The sequence below is a fragment of the Botrytis cinerea genome, chromosome 5, assembly GCF_000143535.2.
Source record: "Botrytis cinerea B05.10 chromosome 5, complete sequence".
NCBI classification, from domain to species: domain Eukaryota; kingdom Fungi; phylum Ascomycota; class Leotiomycetes; order Helotiales; family Sclerotiniaceae; genus Botrytis; species Botrytis cinerea.
Window position 1 is genome coordinate 2471172 of NC_037314.1, and position 24803 is coordinate 2495974.

General features: G+C 44.0%; 8 protein-coding genes across 9 annotated transcripts; 3 read left to right on the forward strand and 5 right to left on the reverse strand.

Moving 5' to 3' along the window:
• Nucleotides 1–157: 157 nt before the first annotated feature.
• Nucleotides 158–3037, reverse strand: BCIN_05g07110 (hypothetical protein). The gene is made up of 4 exons (XM_024693180.1): nucleotides 2641–3037; nucleotides 2318–2579; nucleotides 1797–2267; nucleotides 158–1741 (listed from the first exon to the last, which is right to left on the reverse strand). Exons 1-4 carry the CDS (start codon nucleotides 2962–2964, stop codon nucleotides 381–383), a joined length of 2418 nt encoding a protein of 805 aa, XP_024548965.1. The 5' UTR covers nucleotides 2965–3037; the 3' UTR covers nucleotides 158–380.
• Nucleotides 3038–3268: 231 nt separating this feature from the next.
• BCIN_05g07120 (hypothetical protein) lies at nucleotides 3269–4436 on the reverse strand. The gene is made up of 3 exons (XM_001548066.2): nucleotides 4239–4436; nucleotides 4118–4184; nucleotides 3269–4073 (listed from the first exon to the last, which is right to left on the reverse strand). The coding sequence occupies exons 1-3, from the start codon at nucleotides 4310–4312 to the stop codon at nucleotides 3381–3383; spliced, it is 834 nt and encodes a 277-aa protein (XP_001548116.1). The 5' UTR covers nucleotides 4313–4436; the 3' UTR covers nucleotides 3269–3380.
• Nucleotides 4437–5361: 925 nt separating this feature from the next.
• On the reverse strand, nucleotides 5362–7686 carry Bcmsk1. Its single transcript, XM_024693181.1, has 4 exons — nucleotides 7623–7686; nucleotides 7045–7407; nucleotides 6810–6992; nucleotides 5362–6757 (listed from the first exon to the last, which is right to left on the reverse strand). Exons 2-4 carry the CDS (start codon nucleotides 7397–7399, stop codon nucleotides 5535–5537), a joined length of 1761 nt encoding a protein of 586 aa, XP_024548966.1. The 5' UTR covers nucleotides 7400–7407; nucleotides 7623–7686; the 3' UTR covers nucleotides 5362–5534.
• Nucleotides 7687–7742: 56 nt separating this feature from the next.
• On the forward strand, nucleotides 7743–8724 carry Bctim10. Its single transcript, XM_001548068.2, has 2 exons — nucleotides 7743–8021; nucleotides 8251–8724. Exons 1-2 carry the CDS (start codon nucleotides 7924–7926, stop codon nucleotides 8450–8452), a joined length of 300 nt encoding a protein of 99 aa, XP_001548118.1. The 5' UTR covers nucleotides 7743–7923; the 3' UTR covers nucleotides 8453–8724.
• A 21-nt stretch (nucleotides 8725–8745) lies between these two features.
• On the reverse strand, nucleotides 8746–11902 carry BCIN_05g07150 (hypothetical protein). The gene is made up of 2 exons (XM_024693182.1): nucleotides 11385–11902; nucleotides 8746–11325 (listed from the first exon to the last, which is right to left on the reverse strand). Exons 1-2 carry the CDS (start codon nucleotides 11600–11602, stop codon nucleotides 8811–8813), a joined length of 2733 nt encoding a protein of 910 aa, XP_024548967.1. The 5' UTR covers nucleotides 11603–11902; the 3' UTR covers nucleotides 8746–8810.
• Nucleotides 11903–12069: 167 nt separating this feature from the next.
• Nucleotides 12070–14187, forward strand: Bcrmd5. Its single transcript, XM_001548071.2, has 3 exons — nucleotides 12070–12522; nucleotides 12668–12795; nucleotides 12856–14187. The coding sequence occupies exons 1-3, from the start codon at nucleotides 12402–12404 to the stop codon at nucleotides 13822–13824; spliced, it is 1218 nt and encodes a 405-aa protein (XP_001548121.1). The 5' UTR covers nucleotides 12070–12401; the 3' UTR covers nucleotides 13825–14187.
• A 256-nt stretch (nucleotides 14188–14443) lies between these two features.
• BCIN_05g07170 (hypothetical protein) lies at nucleotides 14444–16411 on the reverse strand. The gene is made up of 3 exons (XM_001548072.2): nucleotides 16182–16411; nucleotides 16059–16107; nucleotides 14444–15989 (listed from the first exon to the last, which is right to left on the reverse strand). The coding sequence occupies exons 1-3, from the start codon at nucleotides 16241–16243 to the stop codon at nucleotides 14601–14603; spliced, it is 1500 nt and encodes a 499-aa protein (XP_001548122.2). The 5' UTR covers nucleotides 16244–16411; the 3' UTR covers nucleotides 14444–14600.
• A 2694-nt stretch (nucleotides 16412–19105) lies between these two features.
• Nucleotides 19106–22657, forward strand: BCIN_05g07180 (hypothetical protein). 2 transcript variants are annotated; one of them, XM_024693183.1, is made up of 4 exons: nucleotides 19106–19496; nucleotides 19591–20942; nucleotides 21015–21459; nucleotides 21511–22657. In XM_024693183.1, the coding sequence occupies exons 2-4, from the start codon at nucleotides 20860–20862 to the stop codon at nucleotides 22006–22008; spliced, it is 1026 nt and encodes a 341-aa protein (XP_024548968.1). In that variant the 5' UTR covers nucleotides 19106–19496; nucleotides 19591–20859; the 3' UTR covers nucleotides 22009–22657. The 2 variants fall into 2 exon arrangements, with proteins under 2 accessions (XP_024548968.1, XP_001548124.1); XM_001548074.2 differs by having other exon boundaries at nucleotides 19106–20942.
• The last annotated feature ends 2146 nt before the right edge of the window (nucleotides 22658–24803 follow it).

Here is a 24803-nt window from a genome sequence, read left to right on the forward strand (position 1 = left end):
ACAGCTTTTCTTCATCAACCATTTCAAAATTTCGCATAAGTTTTCAATATCCTCTTCATCAAGAATCACTAGATACTTCTGTCCATAAACTTCCTGTTTGATGTCATGAAGTATTGAGGAATGCTTGTATGTTAATGTTTCCAAATAGAATAGACTATGGTGTTTCCATTATTCTCATAATCTAGATTAACTCTATGCCATTCCATGTAAAGTTTCATTTTCAATTACCCCAAATTAGACAGAAATATCTTCGATTCCGCACCTAACCATGCCCATCAAGTCTCCTTCATATTTTTGTATTTAATACCACCATAGAGAAGACGCCTTGGTATGGATTCTTCGCATATCTCTTTATGAACCTCATCACACTCTGCTGAACGCTAGATTTCAGCAGGGCGCCATGAATTTCTCCTGTACTCTCTCTTGCGCTTTTTTCCGCCATTATACTTTTGACTTCTGTTCTTTCCGCGTTGTCTCCCATCTGCTTCTCTCTCACTCTCATCCTCTGATATCTCCCCGTCTTCCTTCAAACTACTCTTCTCTCCTGGATCTGTTCTCGTCCTTCCTTCATCCTGCAATTTCATCTCAACACCGCTTCTGCTGGCATCTCCCTTATTCACTCTTCTTTTCTCTTTCTTCCCATCACACTCCCTATCCCCGAGCCTTCGCTTCTTCTTCGCTGGGCGTTTCTCGCTGCTTTTTGACAGCTCTGATGGAGACCCTGCGACTTCAGAAATCTTATCCATCATTGGAGGATGACTCATCTTCAACTCAAGTCGTGGGCATGACTTCGATGGCGAAGTGGAGTTCAAGCTATGTGCAAATGAACTTGTCATCAAGCGGGGAGCCATACCTAACGAAACTCGAGGTCCAGTCGGAGGAGCTCTATCTAAACCCAAAGATCTTTGAATTTCTGCACGATGTGAAGCTGCACTTTGTACAGCGGCTCGTTGTGCATTAAGTTGCTTTTGTACGAAAGCCTGTTGATCACGTATAACGTTGGGTACTTGACCTGGAACAGCTGGATGCAGAGTTCGAGCTTGCTTCGAAAATGTAGCACTCGGCTCCGTTACTTGAACTGAGAGTTTTGCTTGAGCTTGCTTTTCTTGGACTACACGTTGTGCCTGAACTTTCCGAGCCTGTAGTAATTTGCGTTGCAGTGTAGGAAACATGAGTGCACCACTCGATGATTGGGATTTTTGATTAGTAGAGTTATTTCGAAGCGGGACTTTGCTGATGGAGAAGGCTTGAGACATTGATTTTGGAATGCGGTCAGTGATAGTAGCGGGATTTACTTGAATGCGATCGCTGACCTTTTCAGTGTGTGCAATAATCACTGAGTAATCTATCTCTGTATTTTGCTCCACTCTAGTCATCATAGTAGAAGCACTAGTCCCATCATCCGAAGCATCTTTTATAAAAGCACTCTTTGTCTCTGTGGATAGTCTTTGAAAGTAATTACCTGTAATAGCTGGCTGCGAACTAGCATCCTTGCCACGACGCTCCATCTTCTCTGATACTAGAACCTGTGAGTTGTGGACTCTTTCGAATTCTTTGGAATCATGTTCCTTTTGCAAATATTCATATATCTTATGACTGTAATTGTGCTCGTTGTATTTCTTACGAAGTTTCTCGTCTTTCAGTATCATGTAAGAGATTAGCTTCTGGTTCCATTCTGAGCGCACCTTGTTGATAGCTTTTTCATCTTTGGCCTGCCTGAGATTCCGGATGTGGTCATAACCTAAGAACTTCTTAGTACCTTGTCGTCTCTGAAATATTTATCACTATCTTCTCACCCATACTCCGCAAAAGGCTTCCGAAATGATCTCCACTGATAACTCCGTTCCACGATGAGCTCTTCTTTGTGTCGTTAGCACCCAGATCATGATAATAGTTTTTATCATAGTCAATGTCTTTCTCTTCGACAATAAGGTCTTTGGTGATACTTTTGAAGAAATCTTCGTTATATGGCTCGGGGGGGTCGTCAGGATGAGGCACTTCTATTGAACGAACTACTTCCTCGCGGAAGGCAGCAAACCCGAAATTGCTTTGTGTCGTGGACTCGTCCAAGTTTCTTCCCTTTCGCTCAAAGCCCTTCAGTTGCATCTCTCTATCATTATCATAGCCATACTTCCTATGGTGGTCCGATAGTACTATGAATGCACGCTGAATGTTGTTCCATTCTTGTTGCATATTTTGCAAAATTATTGGCTCTTTTCCGCGCCATTTCGTTTTCCCTTCATCCGACTGTGGATTATGGGTCCACCCTTAAACTTGTCAGCATAATTTGAATACGTATAACATTATATCAACATACTCAATTCAGAGTAGGCCCTGTTTATGTCCTCGATGGAGGCAGATGGTTCCAACGATAACACCTCATAATAGTCCATGTCTGAGTTATCGATATACCGAGCTCCGTGCAGATCCTCTGCCTTCATTATAGTCTGTTTAAAGTATTCATTCTCTCCCTTCTTTCTGCCTGCCTTTCGCATGGAGTTCAAACCTTTCGTAGTTTCGAGCTCTTCAAAGCCAATCTTTTTAGGTTCAATGTCCACCTTATTGGAAGCTTCTGCGCCCTGTAATTAACAATCAGTATTAGCATCTGTATCATATGTCTTGTATGTGACTAGTATTCACCGTCATGTGCGCTCCAGGGCCAGGTTGAGGGAAAGCGCCAAATCGAGGATGAGTACCAGAGCACACAGCTTCAGCAAATCGAATGATCTTAACATATTGTTCAAACTCGAATAGCTCCTGAGCTTCGTACTGTTCGACTTGGTAGAACTCATAGATAGTCAGGTTAGAAGGGCCTTTCTTTGGTTCAGAATATTTCATGACGAGTCCGCTAAGCTCTTCACTCGATGCCATGATGGAAGACAATAAAGTACAGAATTGAAGTGCTTGTGGTATTTTCTTGTAAAGTGCAAAGCAAAGATAATAGAGATGCGACAACACAGTCATGCCATTATTTGTAAAATTGATTGCGATGAAAGAAAGAAACCGATTTCAAATGTTGAGGTTATTCAAGCTTTTCACTTTGTTTACTTACTTACTTATTAAACGATATTAAATTATCCCATCGGCCGATCCATGTCCGAACCTCCGAAGGGAAGTATCTCAGATGAGAATATTCATGATCAAAAGAAGGTACGACGAGAGTCTTTTTCGTTTCTTGTTCAGGAAGGATGTGTTCATGAATCCCTTGAATAGCACATGATTTTTGCCAAGGCGGATGGCTGCAATAGAAGGGCCAGAAGAAATCCAATCACATCCATCATGATTCACCACCATATTCTTGATTCAGTTGGAAACGTCGGTATAACACATATTATCTTTAAAAATTAATGGCTTGACAGGCAATTCAACTATGTTATTGCTCATTCGTCAACATCACAACTATTAGAGATCTCCTCGTACTTCTTATAATTCTCCCCATACGCCTCGATCTTTGCCATTATCGCCTTATAAGCATCACTTCCAATCACTACTCGCAAAGGTGGATCTGAGAGTGTAGCAAGCTTGTACATTGCCTTCGCACCTTTCTTTGGTTCTCCAGCTTGAGTACCGTTCCTCTTTTCCATTGCTTCCTTGGCATTCAAATGATCATACGCAGGGTTTCGTTTCTCTGGAAATTGCATAGATCTTCCAGCCCAATCAGTTCGGAATCCACCTGGCTCAACACAAGTGAACTTGATGTTCCATTCTGGCTTCACTTCTTGGCTGATACTTTCAGTAAAACCCTCGACTGCCCATTTGCTTGCACAGTAAATGCTGAAAAAAGGCACGCCTCTTTGACCTCCAATACTAGTGACTTGTTGAATGAGGCCGCCACATGGCTTTTGGTTTCGCATGACTTCCATTGCCTTTTTGGTAACAGCAATGAGACCAAAGAAGTTTACCTCCATCTGAGTACGAGCTTGTTGCTCACTGACTTCTTCGAAGACACCGGCAAGGCCATACCCTGCATTGTTGACGACGACATCGATGCGGCCAAATTTATCGGTGGCGGATTTGAAAGAATTTTCAATATCGGATTGACTAGTCACATCAAGTTTGAGGGCCAGAAAGTTCTGTTGCTATTAGAAAGCTCTATCGTATGTGGTGTAGATGGTACCTTTTCACTTGTTCCCTTGAACTTTAGAGTCTCGGGCTTACGAGCAGTTGCGACGGCGATGTCTCCTCTATGTTAAGATCAGTCAAGCTGTATCTTAAACCGTTGTTCAAAGAGAGCTTACCTATCGATGACCTCTTGGACAAGATGGTTTCCGAACCCCGTGGAAGTACCAGTGATAAAAAAGACTCTAGGCATGATTTTTCTGTTCTGATACAAAGATGGGTGTAACTTTCTGGTTATAGAGTTTTGTTGTCCAAATCGTTTTTATAAGAACGAGAATGAGAATGAGATCAACAACATACGCTCGAGAAATATGGCCATTAGCTATATATACACATTAGAATCAACATTAGAATCAACATTAGGATCGGGTTTAGGGTCGGGTTTAGGGGGGGGGGCAGACTCCAGCAGAGCACAGGTGGGAATTGAACGACGTCATGATCAATTCATCAGTCGTTGCCCGGATTTCATGCCTCACTAATCCTTCTATGACTTAGCTGAATAGCTTGTGGAACTATTTAATATTGACTTCGTTTCATCACAACTATTTGTAATGATAAGAGGACTGAGGGCGACTGGAATATGCGGGGTGTTGGTGAAAAGCGGTGAAAGCGAAGGCAAAACTCCAACTCTGGCTCGACGTCATACCACGACTTTCACACATTACAGAAAATACCACGGATGAGAAGAAATTTTAGATTGACTTCGAGTTGGGGAAATTCGACGCTTCTGATCACGCATCCCAAGCTATATGTACATAGATAGACGTTGATATATAAGATCAGCAAGAAGCCCGGTCTCCATCTATCGAATTTCAAGATGGTCTGATGGTGCTCTGATCTACCCATCTTTTCTTCAACGAGAAGGCCAATTGCTACTTCTATATGTTCTTCAGATCGCTCATGTATCGTTTTCAGTCACTTCCATCAGCCTCGGAAAGACAGCCACCACTGCACAGCTGTTGTGGTGTATTCCATACAAGTACATATTGATGAACCATGCCCCCCTCCCTCTACCTATCCCCAAGCAAGTACCAGACTATTGACTCACTTTCCATTTATCCTCTCACATAAACATCAAACCGACTTCCCTATTATGCGGATTTCCAATAGGCGAACTATGGAATCTAGAAGAATTGGCAAAGTTATGCACCGAGCAGGATCGATACTCTTTCTTTTTTGAGTAGTGCATCGTTGAGTTTTCCTGGTGTTGTAGCGAGCCTACTAAATGCCGTCGGTATCTTTTGGGTAAAAATTTATGAGAGCGAGACAAATGAAATGGGTGTAGATAACGAAAGGTGGAAAAGGGGGCAGAGTGGTAATTGTAGTTGCATTTTCTTCAAATATGTTCCTAATTCATCATGTTCAATGAACTTTTGCATACGGTACGCCCTTTTCATTCCCCCATGAATCTGTATCTATACCTGCCTCTTACCCACCGCTCCCAAATTAACCACATTCCTCAAATTGCCAAATGGCAAAACATCACTGATTCTCTTCGAACCACTCAGCCACATGACCAATCTATCTACTCCGCATCCCCATCCACCAGTCGGTGGTAATCCGACTTCCAACGCTTGGATATATCCTTCATCCACTTTATTTATCGGATTCTCTATATCTTTATACCTCAACTGTTCTCTGAACTTATAGCTTTGTTCGAATGGTGAATTTTCCTCCTCGTACATATTGGCTATTTCTTGGTGCTGAATGAACAGTTCCACGCGCGCGGAGACAAGCTGGTTGGTTTTGGGATCGAGGAAGGATTTGGAAAGCGGTGCCATCGAAGAAGGATGGTGCATAATGAATGTTGGTTCCGAACAATGGGGTTCAATATAGAGGGATGCGAGCTCATCTAGGAGACGAGGAAGAGTAGGGTTTTCGGGGACTTCGAGGCTGTGTCTTGTGAAGATTTCGAGAAGGTCTTTTCTAGCGTCATCTTTCTGGAGATCTGGTAGCTTTTCACCGAGTGCAGCTTCGACTGCGGGTATGAATTCGATTCGTTTAAAGGGTTTTGTGTATAAATCCTCTTCGAAGCGTGGGAGTTCAGCAAACGGCATGTATTTGACTTGTTGAGGATCATCACGCAGTCCATTTACAAGACGTACAAGGCCTGAAATCAACTTCTCGGTCATGGAAATAAGATCCTCGAGGTCGGCATACGCTTTGTAAAATTCACAAGTTGTAAATTCCGGATTGTGTATCGCATCAAGACCTTCATTTCGGAATGCAGGACCAATCTCGAAGACTCGATCTAAACCACCAATCACTAAACGTTTTAACCACAACTCAGGAGCTATTCTCAGAGCCAACTGTTTTTCGGGGAACTCGGTTGCATTCGTTTTGAATGGTTGAGCCATGGCACCTGAAGCCTGGTCGGCAAGAATTGGTGTTTGAAATTCGAGGAAATCATCTTGAACTAGGAAATCACGGATATGCTGTGTGATTTTGGATCGAAGACGTAGAGTAGCAGCAACATCATTGTTGACAAGAAGATCAAGATGTCGATTTCGAATACGACTTTCTGGATCCTCCAACTTTTGAGGCACTGGTGCCAGACTTGGGGTCAATACTTTAGGTATTTCGATTAATCTGAGAGTGTAGAACCCATTTTCTTTGCGAATTGGGTAACCAGTCGCAGCTATTACATGTTAGATTCACAAACAACATGGACACGTAGAATTTTCACTCACAAATCATGTCTCCACGTTGCATAAGATAGGTTAGGTTTTCGAAGGAGATCGGTGATTGCACATTAACATCTTGGTTTTTGTATATCATCCCAGATTCAGCCTCTAATTGAATTGAATAACCATCTTCTATTATATTCATAAAGACAAGCTTTGAGCCAAGCTTTCGTATACTTCCAACTCTACCTACAAAAAAATCAACTCCTATTCATTCTCTGCTTCGAAGATGGTTCCTTACCATGCAGCGTAAGAGCAATGGCATCATCACTATCCACACCTGGTAACATTTCCGCACATTTTTCAAGACAACTTTTCACCGATACGATTTTACCAACCTTTTTGATTCTGGGATAGTGTAGAGCGCCAGCTGACTGAAGTTTTTTTATCCTAGTTTCGGTGGGGTCTAAACCGTCCTTCAACTTTACCCTACGAATCTTCAAGTTCTCTTCTGTCTCGCAGTAGGGTCTCTTCGACCTCTCACTGCGTAGAGAGTAATGTGTAGAAAACAGTCGTGCATATGCAGCTGGTTTTACCGGAAGAATATCATGATAGAGGTAGGGTCTAAGAAACCGAAGACCAGTAAGAGAACTCATCCTATATTCTTGAACACGAATCAATTAGCTTGAATTCAACGGAAAACAATGTGAAATCAAATGAAGATGTGAATTTGAGTTTTTTCAGACAACGGATCGATGTGAGATCAACCACTCTCCCGAAGAAGGGTGTCAGTCGCAACGGTTCTAATGTTATATGGAAATCATCATATAAACTCGTGGATATATTGAGCAGCAAGCAAAGAAGAAACATCATACATACCAATTAATTATTACACTCTCTGAGACCAATGGTTGGTAAATAATAAGAGAGTGTTATTGTTGACGAGGAAATCGAATGGATTATTCGAAGCTCAGCTTCGAATTTTATCTTCCAAAAAATGTGCACCTCCGGAATATTGATTTACCGACGCTAGTCGAGCTTTCCCTTCAAAGTTCATCCACCTAGGATTGAATCGAAGATATCAAACCAAAAGAAGCCCAAAATATATTCAATATTAATACAGCCCTCTCGCATACGAATCACATATTTCCCAACTTCAAATACATAAAATACCGCAATCATGTCGATGTTTGGAATGGGTCGTCCTCAACCATCTTCGCAGGAGAAAATCGCTGCTGCTGAGCAAGAGATGGATTTGATTACTGATATGTTCAACAAGTACGTTGCCAATGAATTTATTTGCCATTGGGGGAAGGCTCCTCAAACCTCACAGCTCGTCGCACTCGAATCTTTACAGCTATACTCCATACTCAAACAATCTACCCTCACTGCATGCAGTAGCTCATGGCGGGGCAGCGGAGCGCCATTACCCCAGAAGCTTGGAATGGCTTCCTTTTACTTGGAATACTTTCATGATTTTAACCCATGCTAACAATTTTTCCTCTAGACTCAGTCAATCCTGCATCAAAAAGTGCATTCCCAAAGATTACCGTGAGGGTGAACTCAACAAGGGCGAAGGCGTCTGTATCGACCGCTGCGCATCCAAATTTTTCGACGTCCAAATGAAGATTTCTGAACTATTACAAGCTGAGGCCGCAGCTAAGGGAGCTGGTGGTGGTGGATTCGGAGGTGGTGGATTTGGAATGTAAATTAAAGATATTTATGAAGAGAGGTTGGAGGAAGTTGTGTATTATTGAGCCGGTTCATTTGGGTAAATAAATGATGCAAAGATGACATGACGAAAAGGCAGGCACGAAAAGGACTCCACCAGAATACGTCGAGGCTATGAAGAATATCTATGGGTGATGATGATAAGCTCATCGGTGTTAATATTGTACAATAGAATGTGGTATAAGGATCACACAAGGTGGTTATTTAAGTCCACTGCCCCCCATCTCTAAAACTCCAATCCATACTACCATGCTCAGATAAATATAAATGCTTGATGGGTATTCCCAAAACGCCTGCTAAATGAATCTCCTCGGATCAACAAGGTTGATATAAAATTCAAGGATTCCTCGGTGCCACAATATTTGGTCCAGTACCAATTCCCGTAATAGAGCGAACAAGCCAATGAGCCCAACTTTCCTTTCTAAAAATGTTTTCCAGTTCATCAGCTCGTGCCTCCAGATCATCTACCTGTCTTTCGAATTGAGATACTCCATCCTCTACATCCTGTACCTTTGACACAAGAGAATTGAGCTCGTACTCAAGTTTGGCTCCAAGGACTTCAATATCCTTGAGAGTTTCTGTAACATGTGATCGTTCTTCGCCAAGGAAATCCTGTGTATTGTTCCTTAAATCTTGGTATTCTTCGCTCAACTGCATGTGTAATTCCTGAAACCTTTCTTGGTCCAGAGCAGCTTGATCGTCTAAGTGATTGATCCCGTCGATCTTCCTTTGTACCCATGGGCATAGATTATTTTGAAGGTCCAATATCTTCTCGTATATTCGTTTATAATCCTCGTTGAGTAATTTGTGATTTTGTAGAGCGAGCCAGTCATCTGATTCGTCAAACATGTCAGTAATCCCAACGGGTTCCCAAGTTAGAACGGCGTCTTCGGCATCACTGAAAGACACATGACGCTGTAATTGATCTTCGCAACGATATCTCCTAGAATGGGATGCATCGGAAACACTGTGCCGACGATGAAGTATTGCCACAAAATTATGATTATCACTACGTTCTGCTTCTAGAACTGGGCCTTCAAGGTCACCTTCGCCACAAATAGACCCGGAAATAGAAGGTTCCTTTGCAACAAGTTCACGACGAATCTCTTGCGCCTGGGCCTGCCATTGCTCTTCGGCTTCCGCGACTTTCCTTTCTTCCAATTGTGAAGCAGTTGGAATTTGGGTGAGACCTGGTATGCTTGTCTTAGAATTACCAGGAGGTGATTCGCTATCACTTTCGCGTAGCCCAGCCTGCGCCAATCCATTTGTAAAGTCTTTACTTTTTGGGATCCCATTTTCATATTCTCCTGGTTTGATTTTCCAACTAAATGCTTTGTTGATTGTCGGAGTAGATGGTGTGCCTATTCCATGAGGTGTTGAAGTCAGATGTCCCGGGCTAAAATAACCACCGTTCTCATCGAAGTCACGAATTTCGTCTTTCAATTGTTTACTGGTATGACCGCGTAGACCAACAGCATCCTTAATTCGCCCAAAGCCTTGCTTGGCTTCACTCATCTTGCCGGTAGCCTTTTTGAAAACAGCTTTATGGAGTTGGATTTCTCGATCGTTCGGTGTTTCCAACATACTCGTGGCCGATCCTGGCGGCTGTGCGGAGTATATATCATCGGAGACTTCTTTCTTGCGAGTGTCTACATCATCCTCTGGTGGCACTGAATCTGCTCTACTGTGAGACCACATGTACCCGCCATGGTCATCCTTTGTGAATGACATGTGAGCCGCAGCGGGCTCTGATTTCCCATGATCATCGGCACCTGTCCGTCTTGATTTTCCATACCACAACCATTTAGATCTTGCTCCATGTATCAAACTTATGAAGCGCTCCAAGTCCCAGGTTTCAATGTCGGCAATACCAGATTTATCACGACCAACCATTCCCATAACCATTTCACCACTCTTCCCACTAACTTCTGCAAGGGTCGATTTGACTGCTTTTGGAACTGCCCAACCCTCTCCTGCAGCACCTTTTGCAGTACTTTGATGCAATCGCTGTAAAGTGTGCCTGTCCAATCTCCTAGTACGCTCCATCTTTTGGGACTTTTGAAAATAAGCAATACCACGCTTGAGACTAACAACATCAAATGCGTCCTTCGCCACCGGGGCTCCATAGTAATTGAGTCGATTTCTGGCACCCATTAGTAACCCGAGGAGTGCGGCCACAGTAGTCGGACCCAAGATTCCATCGGAGGGTTCAATATTGTAGTATTCGGATCCAATCTCGGTCCACCAATCATTTATCGCTCCCTCCGTGACGTCGCAAAGACAGCCGTCCGCATATTCCTGTTCTAATTTTCCAAATATCATTAGGGCGACTTGACAAAGTTTCACTAATTCTATGACAGCACCGTAGAGAGGTATTCGATCGCTCGTTCTGTACAGTTGAAAAAATTTGGCTTGTGTAGCAGCCGCCGGGGCTTGAAGACTCATGCCGGATCGTCCAGAACATCCTAACCTCTTCAAATTCTCGTTGACAATGAAATCTTCCCTATGCCTCCTTACATCTCCATTCGGCACCGGAATAACGTTTAGGCCAGAAGGAAAACTGCTCAAATTCGTCACCATCAATGTTCCCAAGGGAGTGTCCTTGGGTCTGGCATGATATTGGGAAATGGCGTTGAAGTAAACTCGAAGTCTCGGATTCCATGTCTCCTTATCTGCAGGTATCCCCAGTACGCCTACTTGGATCTTATGTTTGTCGTCTCCCGTATAGGTCGTAATAACGAAAGTAGGATGGACTCTCGAGCATGCCCATTGCTCAACAAGATAGACTTCGTAGCCTTCAAGCTCTTTGTGACGTTCCAGCACCTCCGTGGCATTGTCCTCTTCGAGATATCTGTTGGATTTCATGCATTAGTAACTAATCCTCTGACTGATGGTGAGATTTTCTCATGCCTGAAAGCAACTGGATCTGCAAACACATAAGGTTGTTTCGCGGGTTCTAATTTGTTGCCATTCGATGTGTTCGTTGCGCCATTGGCATTACCATTCTGTTTAGCTTGAGAGGTTGGACCACTTTTGTAAGAATGAGAAGTCGTTCTTGAAAGGGTCAAAAGATCCTCTCTATTCATGTTTGGATCATATGCATGAGGAAAAGAAAAACGAAAAGACATGTTATTCCCCTTTATACCTTTGTCGCCCTTCTGTGCTTTGGGTCCCTCAATTCACTAACTAGTAGGCTCTGCGCTGTGCTGCGGTAACCGTGACTGGGGGTCCTTTGATGTGACGTCGGTGTTGGAAGGGAAAGGCTTCATTGCATGTATCTTTCTCCCCGGCAGACGGACGGATGGCAGATGACATATGTAAGGAGTTCCTCTCAATATGCCTACCTACGGAGAATGTTTCATATGGCCAAGAATAGACGTCCATCTATTTTTTGGCATTTTGGTTTTGGCTCTGAAATCACATAACTCGGCATTTTTGTGCTTTTGCCATTCATTCCAGGTTCATTCAACGATGTGCGCATGTGATTTGTTACTTGTGACTGGTGATTCAGCGGTACAAGGGAGAAGCCGAAACAAGGTCATTAATGATTAAGGCCATCCTAGGTGTTCATTATCCCTGATCACCTACTGTAAGTGGGTAAAATCGTCCTGTACAGAGCAGCTGCCCTAACAAATCATCATTCTCCAGGGTTCACCTGTAACTAGAAAAGGTATCAAATCCGATGAAGACCCGCCAAAGTGAACTGACAATCATATCGTACATATCGTGCAGAGGACGTCGAAGAACGTTTCCAGATCAATAGCATTCGCCATACTACGACACTGACACCACAAAATCTACACGCACCTTTCCAACCATCATATACAATACTCTGCCGACTTCTCATTCAACTTCCATCCCGTATATCAAGCGGCACCGGCACACATACATACCTACCTTCCAAAATCCAAGGCGGGGTGAATAGCTATGGATGTTCTTGAGAAGGAGATCATTAAGCTGCAGAGGGACTCCAGCTTTGATCAGAGCATTGAGGATGTGGATAAGATCATACAGCAATTGGAAAAAGCAAGAGGTGCTATTGAATCAGGTACATATATCCTGGATCCCCGAAGAAGCAAGCCGGCAGCGGAACTGGGGGACATGAAGATCTGGAAACATTGAATGTCCCTATTTTCACTCCGACTTGCTCTTTGACTATGATGTATGATTACTGAACAGTTTCCTTCACCTAGAACCTCAGTTCGCTTCCATAACTTTAACCAAACTCCAGCACCCGTTGAAGAATGGTTTTGAGAAAGTGAATGATGATATAAAGAAGATCCATAAAGCACATGGGACCTACAGCAAAGCAGTGAACTCGGTGAGTGATGCATGCTTATGGTCTTACGTATAGACCCTGAGCTGACCATTATTTCTCTAGAATCTCCCAAAACAAACATTACTCAACGAAATCGATGCTCTTGCGAATCATACCGAACTTGTCAATCGAGCTATTACCATGCATCTTTTACGCGAAGGGCAATTCGGAGTAGCATCAACATTTTACGAAGAGTTGCAAAATATGAAAAAGAATGGCTCGGGTCCAGGAGCAGGTCCAAACTTGCTTGCGCCAGAGAACGAGACTGTGGACGAAGGACTCCAAGGCGAATTCGAAACCATGTATAATATATTACACCAGCTCAAGGAGCGGAACCTTCATCCAGCAATAGAGTGGGCACAAAAGAACAGCAGAGAACTCGAAACTCGAGGTAGTAATCTTGAATTCGAACTCAGCAAACTTCAATTTGTTTGGTTGTTTCTGGGCCCTGAGGCAAACGGCCTCCCGGATGATGAAAACAATGGTCTACCAGGTGCACTTCAATACGCTCGTGATTACTTTCCTCGATTTCAAAGCCGGTTCCTCAAGGAAATTCAACAACTTATCACAGCCATGGTATTCGAATCCAATCTTCAAAAATCCCCTTATCGGCAAACTTTCGACACCTCCAGCTCCTGGTCTGACGTCTGCACCTCCTTCACCCGCGAATTCTGTTCGCTTCTAGGCCTCTCTGCCGAATCTCCCCTTTATCTCGCCGCAACAGCCGGGGCCATCGCTCTCCCTACCCTCATAAAACTCGCTACAATTCAGAAAACAAAACGTACAAATTGGACAACGGATACAGAACTTGCGGTCGAGATACCATTGCCGGGAAGCATGATATTCCATCCAATTTTCGTATGCCCAGTGAGTAAGGAGCAAACGAATGAATCGAATCCACCAATGATGTTACCCTGTGGTCATGTAGTTGCGAAGGAGAGTTTGCAGAAATTGAGTAAGGGTGGGAGGTTCAAGTGTCCCTATTGTCCAGTTGAGAGTCAGCTGAAGGAGGCAAGGCAGATCTACTTGTAGGGCGAGGGTATGGAAGTGGGAATGGGGACGGTTTCCTGATGAACAGAAGTAATGTTAATGTTTATGTTTATGACAGGCGTTGGTTTTGGCTTATATATGGATGGCTGAATGGTTAGGTGGGTTGGCATGTATTAGGATATGGCATTAAAGAACAGGATGGGACGGGATGGGACAGGGCGTTTTATGGGATATGGGACATAGGACATAGGACACACGCATACATGTTACGATTGTTGAAGTGTATATTTCAGATTGTGCGAGCAACGAAACAGCGATGAACCACGGAGGGGGATTCTCACGCATTTAACGTCAACTATCTAGTCTACTTTGGAATAGAAGAATAAACGAACAATGGCAGAATCAACTGAATTTTTAAAAAGAAGTTAGGATAATGAACTATTCAGATGTCTTTCTTTAAGCGGTGGAGATGAAGGGTAAGTGAAGGGGAAATAAAGTGAACGGAAGAGTGGTGAAGAGAAGACTGAGAGGAAACTTCTAAGCGAAGTGGAGTGCGGTCTAACGTTTTGATTCGAGGCCACTAGCGAAAAATGATGGGAAGGGCGATCAGGTTCGTCACTGATATCAATACATCTACATTTCATTCCGGCACTTTCTAACATGTCATTTCATACTCAACCCATTATATTCATCCTTTTAGTTGTGATAGCTAGCTACCGTATCATCGATTTGGAATTTCACACTCCCTTGTTCAAACCCGACCACTCTCTTTACTCTCTGGTATCCTTTGGGCTGGTTGTAGCCTCATCAACACATGCCTAAGTCTCTGCTTTGGCAGGTTCTGCCTTTGCATTTTCTTCTGCATGCTCCGTCTTCGCTTCTGGCTCTGGGTCGGTTTCCATCTTGGTATCTTCCTCTTCTCTCACTGCATCTTCCTTGGCATCGTCTGGCTTGATCTCAGAGTCTGGTTGTGGCTCAATATCCATCTCCTCTTTAACCCTCTTTTCCCCAGCTTCACTTCCGATATCGTCTTCTGCTGCTCTTTTCGATGTAGTCGATTGCTCGTCGTCATCCTTGGTCTCGATTTTCATGTTCGAGTCCCCATCCGCATCTTCACCCGCTTTTCCACTCGATTCCCCATCTTCTCTTTCTCCTTCCTTTCCTTTCTCCTCTTCCTTCTCCTCTGTGAAATCTGGCCTCCTTCCGACAGCAGCCTCCACATCAATCTCGCCCCCAGTTATTGGCACTTTTCCCGGTTCTTGGGGCCCCATATCCTCCATTCCAATTTCCTCTGGACCCCTCGCATGTGGCATCTCGTCATCTTCTCCCATTCCGTTTTCATCCCCTTTCCCCGTCCGTTCTTCTCTCTCGGGTTCTCTCTGTATTCTCAACTGTGATGCTGGGACCACTCCAGCTTTCTGTTCCTGACGTAATAATTCTCCCTGCGTGACTCCACCCTCGGCCCTCAAACCTTGTTCTCCAGAGCTAGATGCCGATGAAGAAAGGAGCGACATCATTGCATGAGAACCAACTGATGATATACCGTTTACGGATACAGAGACTGTCTCAACACCACCCGGTCCATTCGGTCCATCAATTGTTTCGGTACTCTCTGTTCGTACCTCTCCACGAGGTGAACCACCTCCAGAATTTGTGCCATTAGAACCTGTGTGTGAGAGGCTTGATTCGCGCTTATTTAACCAACTTATGGGGGTTAATAATGCACCTCCTAGTGCTTCATCACTACCTAGTCCTCCGTTTACCGGGGCGGTTCCAGTTGTCGGATTACTCCAGGTAATGCTAAGAGGGTCAACCGATGGAGGGGTTCCGTTACTGAGGACAGAGGAAGAAACTCTTGGGTCTGGAACAGCGGGCGGAAGAGGAAATGAGGTTATGGGCGATGTGACATGGACGACGCGATCGAGGGCGTGGAGGTAAGATGGAAGAGAGCGGTGGTGTTGAGTGGGATTTAGGAGGAGTTCCGATAGACGTTGAATTGTGTGCGGTGGGTGGGTTGGGAATTGCTTGTTCATTGTATTTTGTATATCGAGAAGCTGTTTGTAACAGATTGGTGGAAGAGATTCTAACGACGGTTGGGAGGTAGTAAAGGGGTCTTCAATACCGGTATCGCGTTTGGGGGAGAGTGAAGGCGAGGAGGGGCGAGGTTGTGTTGGAGGTTTTGGAATTTGAAAATCGGTGATGACAATCTGGAATCATACATTAGCTATCTGCGCATAATGTAGGACTGTCAAAAGGCGATTCAAATCAAAACATACCTTCTCCAACCTAGTCATCAACCTCTCAAGTAAACTCGGCCATGTCGAGCTATAACCCAAATGTCAGTATGGAATCCATGATACTCCGCATTCCTGGCGATCGTAAGCATGCGCAAAACATACTAATCAATAGATTGACCATGCGCGAGTGTCCTCAATATCTCATCATCATTATCGATATCCATTTTGTGTGTTTGCGACAAGATTGAATGTTTTGTAGGTTGATTTGATTTGTTAGATACTGAGATTGGTAGGCGCGTTTGATAGTGATAAGTGGTCGGTTAGCCTTGAGGTGACGCGATTACGATTGGGAGTGATAAAGTCGAGAATTTTGGTGGGAAGGAGCTTGGGCCGTGGGTAGGATGGAGGGGAGATGGGAGATGGGAGATGGGAGATGGGAGATGGAGTGAAAGCTGGTCAGCTTGAATTTGGATTGGAAGGAATTATTTTACAGATCAACGTCAACAATCAAAGTGGTTATTTTACAACTGCTCAAGTAGATTTGTATGCTGTTGACTTTTGTTCATATACAATTAGAGGTTATGGAACGAACGATAGACGTTTCTTTCTTGCTAACTCCTCCAACCCTTCGACACCTTCTCTATGAACAAACAGGTTCGAACGCTCTCAGAGAAGGAGCCATCTAATATCTTTTCCTCCCCCCCCTTTTCACGAACCGATGGTGATCTAGCGGGCTTCGCCGACCTGTGTTCATTTTACTTTTGCAATGTGAGACTCCAGTGTTTAAATTGGACTTGAGAGCTCTGTGTGGTATATTGGGGTTCATTGCGAGACGCTATTCAAGTCAATGCTTCGGTTTGATTTATACTGGAGACTATCGGAGGTTGGATGGGATATTGAAGAGTGCTCTGAGGGTCGTTGCCCAATACATGAAAAATCAGGAAGTGGTCACTACCTAGTATCCCTTCGATCAGTCAAAATGGTGTCTCATTCAAGTGACCTCGTCTGGCTCAAATCTGGTGGCCAAACGGTCCTTCAAGTTCTAGATTTGGCGAATATATCACGGTTGAGAATCGAATATATCTAGGCGCTACCAAAATCCTCGATTTTCTAGTGACAATCAAATATCTCTTTGTGTCTGAATAATTTCGTCCATCCCATCGCGGGGTACAGGAGGCGATCACAGTGTCTGGGATTGTAAAATGATGAACCTCCCTATAACCCGAGTAGCCCTGAAACTGAAGACCAGTGGGCTGACCTACTAAGGATTGATAAACATTCAAGCGGCCTCATGAAACTCATTCGGCATATCAAAACCCGGCAGCGTTGGAGTAGTTAGTGGGGTTTTTTCAGCTGGCTTCAAAGATCGAAGTATGCCTTGAGCTCGCTCGCTTTAGCATAACTTCCAGAGCAACGTTGACACTGTGTATGGAGCAAGCCTTGAAAGGCAGGAAGGATTCTTACATGTGGAGAACGAGGGCATAAATAGCATATGCATGCATTAGACAACATCAGAACCTTGGTTATCACCCTCTCTCGAGTCTCTCCATCTTGATCGACCGTTGGTATCAATCAGCCTTAGAACACTGCCTCACTGATTCCACCTGGAAATTAACCTTATAAGTTGGTCAAGTTGGAGGTCTAGAATCCACGGTTGCATGGAAATCTCAGTGACCACCTTCCAACCGCGGAATACACTTAACTTTATCCAGCTCACTTGAATCACATTCGTAATAGAATTTCCGTGAACGGGACCAAAGATACTCAAGTGCTATACCCAATACGTGTATACCCACTTTAAGATATATTGGTGGGTGGAACGATACGCGTGTGCCTGGGTTTTCGCCTAGGTCTAACAATCCTCCTTTAACGAATATATAAAGCCAACCTCCCTCAATTCTCTTAGGCTTTGCTTCCGTTTCTCCCCATACTTACCTTGTGGAAATGGCCGTTGATCAAGCATAGCGGCGTTGCGATACGAGTCCTCCATTGCACATCGGGGCGACGAGAATCGTTCAGTTACCTGGCGGGTACCTGATCGGCGGAATTTTTGATTGCACACCAACCTTCGTGGATACTTACTTTTCATTGGGATCTTGGCTTTATGCTGGGACTTGAAGAAGAAGAAGAAGAAGAAAAAGAGTTTTGAAGGGTAGGTGGTGGGTGTTGTGGTCGTGTTTTAAAGAGGCTTTCAGAAGATCTGGTTCAATAACGAACAACCTCGACCAATGAATTTGATGATGATGAGTCGTCTGTCTCCGTGTTGTGGGAGTGTGATGTCTTGGAACAAATGTATACCACCGCCAAGATGAAAAATGGTTTCACTCGAGAATGAGAATGATTAGATGGGATCCTGTCACCTGAGCTCTTCCACACATCCCAACCAAAGTCAGTCTTGGGAGTATCATCACTCCGACATTTATTGATGTATCAGATTAATTGTAAAGTTCGTCTCTTGAATAAAACGAGATCCATATAACAAAGTTCGTCACAAGAAGAATGTAGCGCGATGTGCAATTTTCAGGTTCGTATTGGCTTTGCTGTCATGCACATCCAATCCTCCCCAGATGCATTGTGCTGCGAAACACAGATCAGATGCAAACAATGATTCGTAGGGGGTAGAGGGTAGAGGGTAGAGGGTAGAGAAAACAGAGATGGAAATAGGAAACCAAATAAACGGCACACATTGATACTGTCATGAGCAGGTCAATCATTCCACTCTTGAACGCCAGCTAGGTAGTAAGGAGTGATGTGCTATGCTATGCCACCATTTTCTTACATACATACATATATATACATACATACATACATATTGCATACGTACAGACACACATTCATTCGTTAATTATGCCGCAGTTTCCGAGAGTAGCCCGCCATGTTTTTTTATCTCTCGCATCTGGCTGAGCCTCACTCCATCCAGCGACTGCGCCCATTTCTCCAGGATTGAACAATGCACCAGCCATTCGACCGATGCAAGCAATATTGGATGTATGAGTTGATGACTTCATTGCTGGATGCTTGGGGCTGATGAAGAACAGATGGGTGGGTGTGAATGTGAATGTGAAATCAGTTATATAGATACAGTAGAAGTAAATCAAGCAATTTCCGTGAGAATGATTTGACTGGTATTAGGTACGAAACACAGTCTGTCAGTCTGTCAGTCTCTCACTCTCTCTCACTCTCTCTCACTCTCACACACACACACTCTCTCTCTCTCTCCCCCTTACGTACACAGCAGACAACAGACAACAAACAGCAGACACGGCACAGCGGGCACACGGCAGACACCAACAACACGCACAACCCAACATTCAATACGAAATCATTTCTATTCAGGGTTCAACGTTGCCCAGCCTTATGAAAAATCCACCGCTTTTCTTGATAAAATTGCCCTGAGTACGGGGGGTGTGGGTTACCCAAACGCTAGGTTGGAAAGATTATAGCGCCAAGTCCCTGAAGGATCCAGCGTTGTTCGTGGTTAGTAGGCGACCCAAAGCCAGGTTCAGGCCAGGTTCAGGCCAGGTTGAGCCCATCTTTACACAGGAGATGCCCCAGCTGACACCCGGTCCAGTATGCAATAGATAAATTGGCGATTGAGTGAGCATCGAGAGAGAAGCACGAGGGCGGACGTGGCTAAGAGAGAAGAGAGAAGAAAGAAAGAAAGAAGAACGAAGAGAGAAGAAAGAAGAATTAAGGGATCAGAAGTCAGAAGTCAGAAGTCAGAAGTCGGAAATCGGAAATCGGAAATCGGAACCAGAACGCGACCACTTCAACCAGTTACGGAATTCCCATACGGATACGATACGATACGATACTTGCGATACTATCCATCCTATCCATCCTATCCATACCATCCTATCCATATCATCCTATCCTATCCATACACCTCTCTACCGGCACATGCTCCTCTCCTCAACCTTACCTCCTACCTTCATCTCGACGCACCAACAATACTCGGGGGGAAAGATTCCTCCCTTCTCTTCTATTTTCCTTATCCTGTCCTATCCTGTCCTATCACATCGCCATCACATCACATCACATCTATCGATCGACCGACATCTCTCCCTCTCCTCTCCCTCTCACCCTCTCCCCCTCTCCCTCTCCCTCTAAGTCCTTCCTCATCCCTCCCATCCACATCCACACCCACGCCCACATCCACCTCTCCACCCTCCAACAAATCCATCCGACCTTCCGCAAACCCTAAATCCGTATTCAAGAAAAGAGGAAAAAGGGAATCCAATCCTTCGTTGTTCGACCTCCTATCGAGCCGTCTGCCAATAGACTCCTGCAACTCACGCTCGTTCGCCCTTCCCTCTATTTATCGGCTCCCTGGCACGACCGTCACTTTTTTATCGTCCGCGATCGTTTCTAGAATCCCTACGGAACTTCCACACCCACCTCGAAAAGATCTCAACGCCACACTCTTAACGTTTCACCATTGGCTCACACCTTATTCATACACATAACGAACCAAAACACAACAGACGGCCATTGATTCATTTTTTTTTACTCATCCGTCCATTTATCTGATAGACTAGCATATCCCCAGCCTCCATCAATACCCAATACTCTCTTCTGCTGAGACCCCCGCTCGCAGTGCATGAATTGATTCAACCTTTGGTCCTCGTTCTTTTTTCATTCCGCGACAGATTAAAGTCACTCGCTCCTTGGCTCCTGCTAAGGAGCCTCGAACACCGCCGAAGTGGCTTTCAGCAAAGACTCTCGAAAGTCCCTGCTTTCTCTTGGTCAGGGACCATATGAACAGGACGCTGGAGGTTATTTTCATCGTGAAGGACTCGCTTCAGGACCCGACGCGACATCGTCGACGAGAAAAGAGAAGATGTATCTTCCAAACACCACATGGACATGGGCGTTCATGATTTCCGCAACTCTACAGGCCGCTGCGGTTTTAGCAATTGAATCGTGAGTCTTTCAACAGCTGCGAAAGGGTTTCGACGTCGCTCCTCGGATTCGTTTACTAACATGCATCCCTAGATATGTGTTCGCAAAATTTCAAACAAGTTTGGTTAAAGGCAAAGAACAAATCGCTCTCGATCGAACAATCCCAACCTACCTCACCCTATTTATTTTCGGTTTCCTTTATCAAGTTGTCCTGGTATACGACTCGTTACGACTCAAAAATACAATTCAGGTCATCGGTCTTTGCATGTACAATGGCGGAATGCTAATATATGCCTCCATTCAATACGATCAAATTCAAACGGCGATTGAATCTTTGGGTGACCTTGGTTATGTGGATGCGCACGCAAATGTCTGGCCGGATGTGCAAGGACTTTTGGTCGCCGTGCCATGTATTATCGCTTTCTTCTCCATCTTGATGTCATTCATAGCTTGGAAACTTTATGACGAATTTGCCTGGACCATTTACAAACACATTAGCGCTGATTTGCGTATGAAACGCAGATTCTTGACCTACCAAGTAAGTGGGACGATTTTGCTACTTCAATCTCACAAATACTAACACATTCAGATTTACATTGCCTTGTTGAAATTCGATTTCTTCTTCTTCTTGGGATTCACGGTTCAATTTCTAGTTATCGTTACTGGTGTACAAGATTTCGAATTCGGTTTGACCATAGCCGCCATTCCCGTTACCATCTTCATTTTATTCATGGCCGCCTTCTGGACTCGACGTGAAAATAAACCAGGCATGCTCTCAGCTATCTTCATCTTCCATTGTGGTCTGGCCTACTTTATCTTCAAACTTGCTCGAATGTACCAACCGGCCAAAGCTGCAGACTATATGCCAGTGCGTAAGAATTTGACAAGTTTCGCCGTCATCACAATCATTCTGATTATCCTCACAATCGTGAACGCTTCGTTATGCACGGCAAACTTCAACAAAGGTCTAAAGCCACATCTGAGGAAACGCAAGATTGGTGGTGAAGAGGAGAAGATTGATCACATGACTGAATTGCCGGATCTCAATCATTCTCACAAGCAAACGAATCGGATGACGATAGATTAAACCAACAAAAAACTTGTGGATAACAAAAGCGGCATGCAACTTCAAGACATCGGGTTACATATTTCAGAATTGGATCAAGGTTGTTTTGGATGGAATGTGCACTGGGACGACTATGACATTGGGTTTTTTCTTTTTCTTTCTTGTCACTTTTTCTTTATTCCCTTTTTTTTTCTTTTTTCATGCGATTTTTATTGCGATAGCCCTTTTTGAGCGAAGATATTTAAGCTTGCCTTGTCTTGGTCAATACGGCTGGTAGGCAGGTAAAGGCATTGGAGGAAACGAAACCTCACTTCATACCCGGAATCGATGGATATTGGTTGGTTGGCGTTAGAAGGGGCGTAACATGTGATTTTTTATGTTAGGAATGGCGCAAGTATTTGCAAGGCAAGATTCAGATCGAATCATGTCATGGTTGGATGATTGGTCTCTAGGACTATTATTCTGAATTGGATCGACTTGCTGAGCAGGAAAATCCTATTTGAAAGAGAGAAGGAAACAGAGAGAGCACAGTAGCATAGCACTAAGTAGCTTGCGATGTGACGTTTGCAGATGAAAGCGCTAGCAAAGCGAAAGAGATCTTTATGGATATAAAGGGGGAAGGAAGTGGGGAAGTGAATGCAAATTATGGTCTTCAATATACGTCTAATGATCTTTTGTGCTTTTTATTCTATGTGATTGTTGTCCCAGTTTGGAAAGAATGGCTTGCAAACGATAAGAGGAACGTGTATTATTGTATTTTCCCTTTCGTCTGCTTGTTCCCTGACGACAAATGGGGGTAGATCGCTTCCCGTTGATCAAGAATGAGAGACTACTCGGTACCACATTGAGTGTATTGATTAAGTATACCTACTACTCGGCAATTCAATCCACGGTCTCTTGATCACTAGGCAATATCTTTGCTAGACCCTTTCCTTTGATTGAGAGGATTCTTTTGGGGGTGGGAGTTATGAATTTGGCGTGGATTTGAATTTGAGGAGTTCTCTTGGTGCTTTTGGGCAGGATGGGAGATGATGTGGTAGGTAATTGTGGTCACATTTTGGTCATGGTTTTCTTCCGCGTATTGTTAGGTAATAGAGGGGATTTCATGGGGAACTTACTTGCAAGTAGATGTGCGCTGGTTGTATTATGAGAGTGTTGAATCCATCTTCAATTTTATCGGCTGTGCAGGTTACACCCTTTTAAGCTGTATGATTTTTGTTTGTTGTTTGGGGGAGAGAGAGAGTGTGTGTGTGTGTGCTACATTTGTCTGTGGTAAATTTTTGCGGAGGATATGCACTTGCCTGGAGCTTAGTGAGCGAAATGGATAAATTTATGTCGTGCTGATGGTATTTTCCTATCGCAGTATGCGGATAGGATCGAGGATGGAGTGATGAAGATTTATCGAGTTGTGTTCCGCTTGCTTCTTTGGTTTCTCTTTGGTCGCCTTGGGTGTTTACCGTCGCCTTGCGATGAAGTACTCAGGGGTTTGCACTCGATTCACTCTCTGGTGGCGGAACAATTGCAAAATATGAAAGACCTAGGATCATCCGCCATTTCGTGCCAGAGAAAGAAGCTGTTCACGAGTTACAACATTGTTAAGGTAATTGAGAGCTTTTGCACGTTTCTAGTGAGACTTTGGCTTGATTATCTTGGGATCAGAATCTGTCGTTAATTCTCTGTGCGGAGTATGTACAACTGGAATGGGTTTCTATGGAACGAGAATGGTTGACTAGAGATTAGTAAGTTGTTTACGTTTTGACTGTTGTCGAAGATGCATATGGTCATTTTTGATTTAATGACTCTCGTTTTCATTTTTGTCTTCAGCAAATGGGAAGTTTGCAGGTGTATCAAAATTCGCGATGGGTATGGGAGGAACGGCATTCACCTCGAATCAAAACATTCTCTATCCTCTTTTTCACTTGCAAATACGAACGCATTCAGGACGTGGTGTTGCGCTCATGAATTGTTTTCTTTCTATTTGTGATCGATGGGGGGTACTTTATAATGAAAGGGAGCTTCTCGAAAAGCAATGAAAAGGAATGCGAATGTGCAGGTGGTGCGTAGCATTCACTTTTGGCGTTGTGGAGGATAGCTTAAGTTGGCATCTATTTCCTCCTCCCCCGTTTCAATAATCAACACTTTTCATTGTAAGTAGGCTTTTGAATGGTACGAGAATAATAAGCCATATTGGATTCTCCTCCCCGGACTGCTCTTGCCTCAAATAGATCGACGTCTGATGCGGTGAATTATCCTAGGGCCTTCACGCCAACTCTTGTAGCTTTGAGCTTGGGGGTATTCATGCCTTAAATCAACTGCGGGCTTCAGTGGAGCAGATTAGCCATGTGCTTTCAAATCTGGAGGAATAAATATATAAATACCATCACCATATCCATATCCAACCCTAACTGCTCCTTGATCTATCAAAACAATTGATGTTTCTACATCCGAAAAGTTCAATGTGTAGTATACAAGACTCACGGAAACATTTCTATCGCTTGAATTTCTAAATCGAATAATAAAAACACTGTTTGTTTCCACTGCAGACATCTTGTATCATTGTCGTTATATTCACCCTTCTCGTTATATCCTACTTTTACTGTTACCCCCTCGCTTATGATTTTCGTTATCGCTCAGATGAGTCAAGAGCATACGGATCGTGTGAAGATATCGCGAAGTGGATCGCCATAGAGCATGCTATCTATATCCATAAGTAGTACCTCAGCATTCTATTAGGCAGTGTCTTCATTTAACTCACTCCTTTGCGCTCCCTCTCCTTCGGTTTGGTAATTTGGTAGTATTGACATGAGAAGGATAGC